This window comes from Phodopus roborovskii, unplaced genomic scaffold (assembly GCF_943737965.1).
Source record: "Phodopus roborovskii unplaced genomic scaffold, PHOROB, whole genome shotgun sequence".
NCBI lineage: Eukaryota > Metazoa > Chordata > Mammalia > Rodentia > Cricetidae > Phodopus > Phodopus roborovskii.
Window position 1 is genome coordinate 4897060 of NW_026126638.1, and position 11428 is coordinate 4908487.

General features: G+C 40.5%; 1 protein-coding gene across 2 annotated transcripts; it reads left to right on the forward strand.

Annotated features, from left to right (window-relative positions):
* Window positions 1-1269: 1269 nt before the first annotated feature.
* Clec1b (C-type lectin domain family 1 member B) lies at window positions 1270-11164 on the forward strand. 2 transcript variants are annotated; one of them, XM_051173028.1, is made up of 8 exons: window positions 1270-1466; window positions 1964-2029; window positions 4462-4603; window positions 6270-6365; window positions 7428-7553; window positions 7697-7848; window positions 9576-9682; window positions 10938-11164. In XM_051173028.1, the coding sequence occupies exons 4-8, from the start codon at window positions 6299-6301 to the stop codon at window positions 11080-11082; spliced, it is 597 nt and encodes a 198-aa protein (XP_051028985.1). In that variant the 5' UTR covers window positions 1270-1466; window positions 1964-2029; window positions 4462-4603; window positions 6270-6298; the 3' UTR covers window positions 11083-11164. The 2 variants fall into 2 exon arrangements, with proteins under 2 accessions (XP_051028985.1, XP_051063898.1); XM_051207941.1 differs by having other exon boundaries at window positions 1273-1466; window positions 4462-4738.
* Window positions 11165-11428: the final 264 nt, after the last annotated feature.

Here is an 11428-nt window from a genome sequence, read left to right on the forward strand (position 1 = left end):
ATCATCAGCATATGTTCTAGGAAGTGAAACTCCCACATACTGAGTCTACATCAGAGACCACTGTTGGAAACTGACAATAGTAGCTCGTACCCAGACAGCGTCCACTATAATTTAGAATTAGATAAGGGGAACTAGAGGTCAAAGACAGAGGTACCAAAGACCCAGAAAGAAATAAAAACGGCCACAAGGAGGAGACATAGGATGAACAGAGGATGGAATTCCTATAGAAACCTGGTTGTAAGCTATCTTGATTTAAATAAAGAATTATCAAGGAATACCCATTGTTTGAATGTGGCTCAAACTTGCATACCCTGTGACCTTTTGTATCAAATTGACCTCTCAGCTCTGTGCATTTTGGTTTTTGTTTTGAACAAGAGCTCACTGTGTTGCCCAGACAGCCCTCAAACTTAATATCTGCCGCCTCACTCTATAGTAATGACATCACAGGCATTCACTACCCAGCCAGTCTCATTTTCCTACTAGTAAAATTTGTATAATACAGCAATGATAATTGATTAAAAAACAAACAACAACAACAACATAGAAACAGTCATCACTGTTTCCCCTGAGCTAAGATGGTTTAATGTGGATAATCTCAAAGAGGAAGAAGCCTATACAGCTAGCTGCTGAAGTGAAAACTGATTAATCCCCCACCCGCCCCCGGTCCCCGCAAGGAGTTCAACGAGTTACCGTCTATTATAGTGCCTTATTTTCCTTCTGAGCACTGTGTGTGCAGTTCTGTACATGGTATATGGGTGTGTTCGTGTGCATGGAATTGTACATACGTATGCCTACAGGGGAAAGCCACAGGGTCACCTCAATAGTTACCCAGCCAATTTTTTGAGGAAAGAACTCTAATAGCTCTGTAGGTCACTGATTGGTCAGACTAGCTGGCCAATAAGCTCTAGGGATATGCTTGTCTCATGCCTGGTCTCGGTAGCCAGTTATCCTGAGGCTCACCTGTAAGGATTCAGGCATTCCACCTGCCTGCCCCTGTCACCTGGCAGAATGCACTCTGGTCAGCCCAGGGTTCCATGAGTGCTAGTCTGCAGGCAGGTGTGAAGGATCCCTTTAAAAGTCAGACCCCGCCCACATGCTCTTTTTTTGCTTTCTCTTTTGCTTTCTTTTGCTCTTTGCTCTTTTTGCTCTCTTTCCAGCTCTTCTCTCTCTCTCTCTCTCTCTCTCTCTGCTGCCTTTCCCTCTCTCTCTCTCTCTCTCTCTCTCTCTCTGCTGCCTTTCCCTCTCTCTCTCTCTCCTGTCTCTCTTCTTCCCCTCTCCTCTCTCATCTCTCTCTCTGTCTCTCTGTGTCTCTGTCTCTGTCTCTCTCTCTCTGTGGAACAAAAGAGCAATAGCACCATAGCTCTTGGTTTTTAAAGCAGGTTCTGGAGATCATGCTCAGGTCCTCCAGCTTGGACAGCAGGCACTTTACCTAGGGAGCCATCCTACCACCCAGCTGCCTTCACAGGGTGATGATGAGACGTTATCTTGCCCTCTGCTTGTTTATTAATGTGTTCACCACTTGTTTATTAATGTGTCCACACGCAACCAGTGTGTTTTATTGACTATTTGAGCCCAGAAAACAGTACAGTGACAGGCCCAGTCACAATGATGAGTTTCTCTGTTGTCCAGATGCATCCCATGTTTTTATGGGAGAAGGATGGGTAATAGGATCTCAGAATCTATTCTTGGTGATTTTTTTGCCTTTCCTTGGGATTTTTATCTACCATCTGACGTCACTTAACATTTTACTTAGATGGGATTTTTACGCATGCGACAGCTGCCGCAGCCACTGTGTATTCCTTTTCAATTTTTTCTCTGTTAGGCAACCAAGCGTTCTGCTTCAGTTGACCTATAACTACCGTAAACTCAGCAACATTTTAATAAAACTCATTTAAATCCACATATTTCAGATTCCCGAAAAACCAAGGAATAAATGTTAATTATGCTTTGTTTCCCACAACAGGAAATCCTGTCGTTTTCCAAAGATAAGCAACATTTCGTTTGTGTGCACAAAGTTAAGAAGCTAAAGGTGAGCCAGCAATTTTAATGCGGCAGGCTAAGGGGGAGGGCAGGAAGCGGAGCTGGGGGCAGGGGTCGATAGGAATGCATTGGTAAAAGGCCTTACACTTGGCAGTTAAAATACCTGATCTTCAGCTGCAAAGTACCCTTTCTATTCTCATTCGCAGGCTGTGTAGGAATGTCCACAGTGGTCAGTGCCTCCTGACTTACTGTCTGTCTTTCTCCACAACCCCACCATGCTGCTGCTGTATCTTGATTAGTCTTAGGTACAAGGTTACGCCATTCCCTTTCTGATCACATCCACACCTTGTCACACAGATTCTGAGATCCTATTACCCATCCTTCTCCCATAAAAACATGGGGTACATCTGGACAACACCGAAACTCGAAAGACACCTTACATTCATATTATATGTAAAAGTAAAATTAAATTGAAATGCCTTTGGATTCTTTTTTTGACCCTACAGTTCTCCTATTTGTGTTTTATGCTCATAACATCAAATGCTATGCTTGGAGGATGGAGGCTAGGATGCACATAAAGACAGGCGTATATTTAGTGTACTTTGGATCTACAGAGAAGAAGGTTGTGGCTGGAGTAACTAAGGAACCAAACAGCAGTGACAAATTAAAATGTGAAAGGGAAAAGAATCAATAGAATCCTTTAATCCTGGCTACAGAAAGGAGTGTCCCTATGGTCTGAGGCCCACTCCAGCTGTGTCTTCTTCTGATGCTAAATGTACAGTTCAATGTAGCAATGGACCTGTAATGTAAAGTAAGCCTGGACCCCTATTGAATTATAGGAATAAATAGGACTCTTTCATAACTAATCCAGCTGCCTAAGACTCAGAATATCTGGAAACTTAAACAAAGCAAGTTAATTATTATTTTTAATTACTTAAAGTTTACATTATTTAATACAAAAACCATATACCATCATTCCCTATTCCCTTGGAGCTAGCTCACAGTTCCACATTCAGTTTAATTTACCTGATTACATTTTTCAAATGTATTAATTTTATTTCTAAGAAAAATGGAGTGAAACTTTACTTGATAGGGTTTCTTTACAATTACAGCTCTGTATATGCTTTTTTTCTTCATTAAGCTGAAATTATTCATTCTATTACATTGCATTGTTTCTGTATATATTAGGTAAAAACATTGAAGTAAGGCAGTAAAGGAAGAAAACACCCTTGAACTAAGTTTGTAACATATATGGATAAAGGAAGGAAGAGCTCTAACTGATCCCGTATTTTGCTGGAAGATTGAGTTGTCTATCACTGTCTTCCAGGAAGAGAAAGACCCTTCAGCTAAGGTAAAAGCTATGCAAACAGCAGCAGCCATAACTGAATCATTTGCTGCCTTTGTGGAATCATTTGAGGAGTGTAGGGTAAGGTATTTCAAAATGCAACATCCTTTCAGTAAATTGACAAAAAATTCAGAGTGACGTAGACAGCAAGGAGGAAAAGAAATTTAAAAAGCGTAAAAGACATAAATGGGAACATGGGCAGGCAAACACCTTCCAGCAGGTCCTGTATGGTTCCCATGCCGAAATATGAAGACTGAATTCTCTTAAAAGCAGAAGGCAGTGACGCAATCACTTCTAAGACAAATGAAGGCAGAATGCTTTACTGACCACGGATAATTAGCATAATTACCTGCTCTAAAATTATGTAAGTTCTGCCCTAATGTTAAAACTGGTAACGTTCACACCGATATTCCTACAATAACCACCTAGTTAGTTCTGTATGGTGTGCCTGGAGCTGCTGTCAGCGTAAGCCAGTGCAACTATTTAAAGCCTATTTCTTCAGAGCAGAATGACGAATTGCATTCTGATTAAAAGGCTTTAGAGAACGCAGCCCACTCCTGCATGTGGTTCATTTGCTGGGGAAAAACCACACTCAAAATTAAAGAATGTCATTGAAATTTAGATATTTTTAAATTCAAGAAGTTCATTTTGAAGTGAAATATTACATCATGAGTAATTATTTGATTTTTTTTTTCCTTCAGTGTCTAGGATAGGACTAAGCAATCTCAGGTTCACCTCACTTTTTTTTTTTTTTTTTTTTTAAATAAACCAACTTGCATTAGATGCTTGAATTTGAGAGAATTCTAGGTCATTCATTGTGAGAAGTAGTCCCTTTTAATGGAAAATTATAAGCATCTAATTTAGCATCAGATCTAATAAATTGATACTGTATTTGCTCTCACAGTGTGACTTGGTATGTATTTACTGAATTTTTACCCATGAGTTTTTATGAGGATTAAGCTCACTTAAGTGATATGTTTTCAGCTTCCCTAGGGTTAAGATGAAGCGTGAACTTTTGTTTTTTGACAGGATACTCACAATGGAACATCCCTTCACTCAGCGTTGAAGATAAGAAAGCAGGAAATGAGGCCTGCATCTACTCTTTCACCACAAGTTATTATTATTTTTGTTTTTAGGTTCAAGTCCACGTATCTCTGAACATCCATGAAAGGGCTTCCTGGAAAACAAAGACAAAACAAAACAAAACCCAAGTGTCCCGATGGCATATGGCTCCACACGGCCAGGAGAGGAGGACCCACTCTGGCAGGCACTGAAATGGTAAGAGTGGACACTGGGTGAGTTCTGCAAGCTCACTGAACTCTGAGCTCACTTGCAGTTCAAGGGGAGCCATGCAGGATGAAGACGGATACATCACTTTGAACATTAAGCCCCGAAAACCAACTCTCAGCTCAGGTAAGAAGGGTCATTCAGCAGTTGGGACTTTAGGAGGTCAACTCCTCCTCTCTCCCTCCCGCCCAGTGATGGGGCTTAATTTTATTTGTGTTTTCCTGAATGATGCTCTTTCTCTGAAGCATGTGAGTGGGGCCTACGGAGGCTCCCACAGGCAGCAAGGATGGAGGAGAGGAGTTTGCACTAAGACTGTTAGAATGTAATGCTGGGGCTAAGAAGTTAGTGGGACAAAGGGAAGGACAGTTTGAAAACTCGGATGTCTGGCAAATGTCTTCACATTTTAAATTTCATTGGTCGTCCATATGATGGAAATTGGGCATGAGTAGTCACTGAACATTTGTTGAATGACTTACTTAGAAAAAAAAAGAGACTTTTTTTTTTTTTAAATTCTGGAGGGAAGGGATTTGTAATCTGAATTCTTTTTATTTTCCTTCTGTTTAAAAACCATATGAAATCTTTGGGTCATGCCAGTTGGTGGTGGCACATGCCTTTAATCCCAGCACTTCGGGAGGCAGAGGCGGGCAGATCTCTGTGAGTTCAAGGCCAGCCTGGTCTACAAATCAAGTTCCAGGATAGCCAGGACTGTTGTACAGAGAAACCCTATCTTGAAAAACAAACAAACAAACAAACAAATCATTGGGTCATAGTGTTCTTTAATGTGTAAACATTCTGTAAGTAAACATTTATGTAAAACATAAAATGTTTTTAACCTTTTTCAAAACAACCTCAAATTTCTGAATACCAGAAGACACAGAGTTCTCCACTTGTCTTCTATGAAAGTCATTGTTTATGAGAATGAGGATGCAGAGAGAGAGAGAGAGAGAGAGAGAGAGAGAGAGAGAGAGAGAGAGAGAGAAATACATGTGGCCTTGGCAGTTGTATTTCAGAATGTACAGAGAGTATCGAGAACAATCTGTGGGGAGCAGAGATGACAGAGATGGGTGAATGGTGTAAAGCAGGCCACTCTCATTTCGAATGGTCACCAAGGGGATGAAGATAAATAGCCACCAATACTGTTTGTTGTTGTTGTTGCTTTGATTGTGTGTGTGTGTGTGTGTGTGTGTGTGTGTGTGTATGCTCACATTCTGTATGCATTGTGAATATGTGTGTGTGCACAGGAGAGCACCTCGCTTGTGTGTTTGTATGGGTGTGTGGTTGTACATGTGTCATGGTACCCTGGGGAAATCAGAGGACAGCTTTCAGAAGTAGGTTCTTTCCTTCTAGCCTGTATTTTAGAAGTTAGACCCAGATTATCAGGCTTATGTGGTGAGACTTTACCTGCTAAGCCATCTCACTAGCCCAAGTTTAGCTGGGTTTTGAGACAGGGTCTCATTTAGCTTTAGAATGGCACTAAATTTGCTTTGTAGCCAAGGCTGGCTTTGAACTCCTGATCCTTCTGCCTCCATGACCCAAGTATGGGGCTGTACATTTTCTCTCCCAGACACAGCTTACACTAGTTATGATGCTTGGAAAACCCTGAGAATCCCAGGACGGCTTAATGGTCTTTTATTGTGTATCTTCATTACTCCCACAGCTGACTCTGCTTCTTCCTGGTGGCGGGTGATGACTTTAATTCTGCTGATCTCATCTATGGGGCTGGTTGTTGGGCTCGTGGCTCTGGGCATCATGTGTAAGTATTGGCTCCTTGCCAGGGCTTTGATCTGAGGAAAGCAATACCCCGGAGTTCCTGGAATAGTCTACTAAGCTAACTAATTGTCTCATCTGTTTGTCACCTGCTACAATTTGTCCTGCATGCGGATGTGGATATAACCTCAGCGAAGGAAAAGCCAGAATGGAGAGCTCGCCCCTCCGATTTGAATCACTTTGAAGTTTTTTCTTAGTTAAATAACTTTCAGGATGTATTGCTGCCATTTAAGGAGCTCAGTATGGACCCAAACTGTCTTTCTGTCTCCCCCTCTCCTTGTTTAATCTAAGGCCCAAGCAATTTGGAATTTTCAATAAAGCCCGTGTCTTGCTGTGTGAAATCTTGTTTGTTCTCATCTCCAAATTTAAATTCTCTTCCATCCCATTTTATTTACTGACACATTGGTTTTCTGTTCATGAATATCTAATCATAGGACTTTATGAGGTCATGCTGTAATTTGTGTTGCTAGTTCATTTATTTTCTTGTTTTTAATGTATTTTAGAAGCCTTTATTCATCATATTTTATGTAAAACATTTTAAACACCATAATGACAATATGTATTTTTTTCATGTTTTAATTAATTACCATTTAAAATTTAAAACATTTTCATAAAGAACTTAAGAATCCACGTAGCCAAATTAAGCAGACTGAAAAAACTATGCATCTCAATGAACGTCTATACAGTTAGAACTGCCATCCCACCATGCATTCTTAGGTGGGCTGATTCAGTGTTATATGTAGAACAGAATAAGAATGATAGGCTTCTCTGGTCTCTGTGAAACCCACTGTAGAGAATATCAGATCGGGTGCCTTCCACACATGTTTTCACTTCAGAACTTTTTCGTCATCAGTCGATTCACGCGCTCTTTTATGCAGCTCTCACTTGATTCTTTATATTTCATTTCTCACTATCCATTGATTTTTGTGTGCCTAGTGAACCCTTCAGCTACTGGCAGGTTTATAGAAATGAAAGGCCACTGAAGAACCCTGCCGTCATCTTTCTGGCCTTGAGACCCAGGAGTAATTTGTCTCCTCTCTACATTTAGCCGTTACACAGCAAAAGTACCTACTAACCGAGAAGGAAAGTCTCTCCGCCACTCTGCAACAATTGGCCAAGAAATTCTGCCAAGAGTTGATTAAACAATCAGAGCTCAAGACAAAGAGCACAGTTGGTAAGTCTGACTTGGAAATTCATCTCTCCATACCCTGTGTGTCTGCCATGGTAACAGGAGGGAGACCCACCAGAGCAGGAACGCTGCACCGGGGGAAAGCTTTGGCCAGACTTTGACAGCCCCAAACTTGGTCTCCCTTTCAGAGCACAAGTGCAGCCCCTGTGCCTCAAAGTGGAGATACCATGGAGACAGTTGCTATGGGTTCTTCAGACAAAACCGAACATGGGAAGAGAGCAAGCACTATTGTGCTGAGCAGAATGCAACACTTGTGAAGGCTGCCAGCCAGAAGACTGTGGTAAGGAGGGTCCCATGACAAACATTTGGGAACTGAAGGAAAACGCTCTCAAAGGAAACATGGAATCTGTTTTTTTTTTTTTTTTTCTTTCTTTCTTTTTTAAAATGTGTTTCTTAATGGCTTGCAAGTGGTGCTCCTCTGAGAAATTTAGGAAGCTTGATAACAAATATAGAGCTTAAATATTTAATGTAGCTATAGTCCAAAATACCTCAACAGTGTTTCAGTAAGACTCTATCACAGCAAGAGTGGGTGGTTGGGTCGGACAGGATGAGTCAGCATGGGATGCTCCCATTATATTTACTCCAGTTTGTGTGAGCTTCTGCCCCTCAACTGTAATCTCAGGTTCATAGAGAAGTTTAAAATTAACACATAAATTCACTCAATCAAAACAGGGGAGTGCCTAGCATGTCAACTCCAGTATAAAGAGGTTAAATGGAGATGTGAAACATGCCATGACTCTTATCACTCCAGGCTGACATTACTTGAAAATCTGTAACATAACAAAGAAGTAATATCACTGTTTGTGAAAAAAAATGTTAAATATCAATTTGATTTTTCCATCAACTTCAAAAATGAGGCATCTTGGGCAATATGCATCTATATGGACATGTTCTAGAGAAAAGTGATTGATGAGTTAATGGAAAGGTGGTGGGTGGCTCACACTTTAGGGAAGAGAGAAGCCCAAGTGTCTCCTGTGCAGTGTTATTCTGAATGTTAAACTTCTGTCTACAAGCTCAAACCATTTTTTTTTGTTTTGTTTTGCTTTTGGGTTTTTTTTTCTTTCCAAGAGTAGATTCTTGTCTGCTCTCCTGGGATGCATGAAGGTATAATGAATATTTGGCTTACTTTTGCTTTTCTTTCCATTCATCACATAGTCAACCCATATGTACTGGAACCACTCTGGGACCTGCATCTATGTACTCAATTAAAACCAAAAGCCATGAACTTAAACAAAATAGCTGGGCAGCCTTTAATTCCGGCACTGGAGATTCAGAAGCAGGTGAATCTCTTGAGTTTGAGGTCTGGTCTACAGAGTGAGTTCCAGGAAAGCCAGGGATACACAGAGAAACCCTGTCTTGAGAAACCAAACAAACTAGCAAAAAGTAAATTATAACCATGCAGGAAAAAGTAAACCAGAGCCAGATATGGTGGTACATGCTTATACAGTCATAGCTCAGGCTTGGATCACACATTTGGGGCCAGCTGGGGCTACACAGTAAGAATTTATCTAAAAGGAGAATGAAAGCATAGAAAAATGTATATTTCAAAAGGTAGATGCATGTTGTTTACTAATTTCTTTGAGAAAGACATTTATAGTTCTCTTTATCCATGCTACTAAAACAAATTAATGTTTCCATGTATAAGACAATCAACAAAGTCCAAGAGCTTAGTCTCAGATACTGTAAAACAGATAACTGTTTCTTGTCATCTCTAGTAGCTGAATCATGTTTAGAGGTTTTCCTGAGTCTCAAATCTCCAATTGCTAGGAAGCATAAGGATACAGTATAATAGCCTAGGAAGACTAGAAAATTACCTATTTAATCCAATTTATCTTTTTAATGTCTTAAAACAAACCAGCCAAATCCTAGACATGAACTGTAACCCATCAGTATCAACACAGATGCGTAATTTCAGATGTTGGCTCAAGGCTTTGTTGGGAAGTTGCGTCACTGTCATTGCACAGTGCTGTGGAGACGTTCACCATTGAATGGATCTGTTTGCAATAGGAATACCTCACGAGCAGGATTACTTCCATCCGTTGGATTGGATTATCACGTCAGGACTCTAATAAGGATTGGATGTGGGAAGATAGCTCAATTCTTCCCAAGAACGTGTAAGTCTCTGGTAGCTCAGATAAAAGGCTTTACCCAAAGCTTTGAGTCTCATATTTCTTGTTGAACACAGGCTGCCTGAAGGTTGAGATGGCTCTCTGCCTCACGGTGGGTCATAGCTCTCAGTCACACATCACTAATCTCTCCCTCTCTCTCTCTCTCTCTCTCTCTCTCTCTCTCTCTCTCTCTCTCTCTCTCTCTCTCTCGTGTGTGTGTGTGTGTGTGTGTGTGTGTATGTAAATTGACCTAATTCCTTTGTGCTTTGAGAATAAATGTATATTTTTCATTATTTTATGGTTGGAGTGATTACCATCAAGATTATTTCCATTATCTTTTTGTCCTGTGGGTCTCCACAAACCAGGCAGATTGCAGATCACAAGGCACTTCTAATGCCACACGATGGGTCTCCACCCTTCTCGGGGGCAGGCAAATGACCTCATTCCATTGAGTTGTGTTATTCAATATGGCTCTGTCGCCCCTTAATTTTTAAAATTTAGTATATGTGTGTGTGTGTGTGTGTGTGTGTGTGTATGAGAGAGAGAATTCCCATGCCACATTGTATGGGAATGTAGGTCACAGGACAACTTGGAGGAGTTAGTTTTCTCCTTTCACCATGTAGGTCCTGGAAATCAAATATAGGTCAGCAACCTTGGGAGCAATTACCTTTCCCCACTGAGCCATCTTGCTAGCTCTCAATATGGCTCTCTAACCACTAGTTTCAACATCTTTTGTCTATTCTGGACAACATTGCACTCTCTCCGTCCAGAATTTTTGATCAAAGCTTATACTTTCCTATCATTATTTAAATAAATAACTAAGCTGGCATGTATTTATTATTTACCTTGTATAGAATCTCAGGACACACAAATACATACAAACCTCATGCAAACCGTGGCCTTTATCTCTCATTGCTTACTGCCTTACTCACAATATTGCCTGTCTGCCTATGTAAAACTTACTCTTCTTTCAGTTCTGACCCGAAGTGAATTTCACATAAACCTATGGTGTGTCAGAGCATGATTTGCCTTCTCCTCTGGACCTTCCTTGTACTTTCATCTGACTTAAACATATTATATCATTATTGGACTTTGCTTGTATACAGCGGACAAAGAGTTTCTCAAAGATAAGAATGCTGTTTCTCCCCCCCCACCTCAAGTCTCTAGTTTGATCAGCAAAACATACATGTCCCTTGCTTCCTTATGTACTTGTCGTAAAAAAAAAAAAAAAACCTGTGCCCTCTGCCTTTTCCATTTGCAGGATTGATCTTTCTGGGAATCCAAGAGAAAACATGAATTGTGCTTATCTTTATAATGGGAAAATCCATCCAGCTTCCTGTGATGACAGGCATTATTTAATGTGTGAGAGGAGGGCCGGCCTGACAAGGGTGGACCAACTGCTTTAATACAGAAGGATGGACAGGATGCCAGATAAGTGCTTGGTCATGCAATAAAAGATCTGGACAAAAGAATTTCCCAGTCACAAAAGTGTTTGTTTTTTTTTTTTTATATCATGCCTATGCCACATATCTGATCCTTTCTCTGTATATCAAAAAGCAGCGTGTGAGCAATCACTAGCTGTTCAGTACTTCACTTTCCACTAACTTTCTTTTTATTTCCTATTCCTGATTTTCTTAGCATGCTGTATGTCATCCACTGCATCTTCAAATGGACACACATAAAATTAAAATTAGATCAAGGCATAGGGATAGTAGAAATAAACAGATGAAGTCTGTAAAATAGTTCAAATGG

What these genes read in the sequence shown, in the direction of transcription:
- Clec1b (XM_051207941.1), top strand. Translation starts at nt 4,675, where the DNA reads ATGCAGGATGAAGACGGATACATCACTTTGAACATTAAGCCCCGAAAA. An exon ending in CAAGACAAAGAGCACAGTTG is followed by an intron (nt 7,554 to 7,696) that starts GTAAGTCTGACT and finishes TCTCCCTTTCAG; the next exon opens with AGCACAAGTGCAGCCCCTGT. An exon ending in TCAATTCTTCCCAAGAACGT is followed by an intron (nt 9,683 to 10,937) that starts GTAAGTCTCTGG and finishes TTCCATTTGCAG; the next exon opens with GATTGATCTTTCTGGGAATC.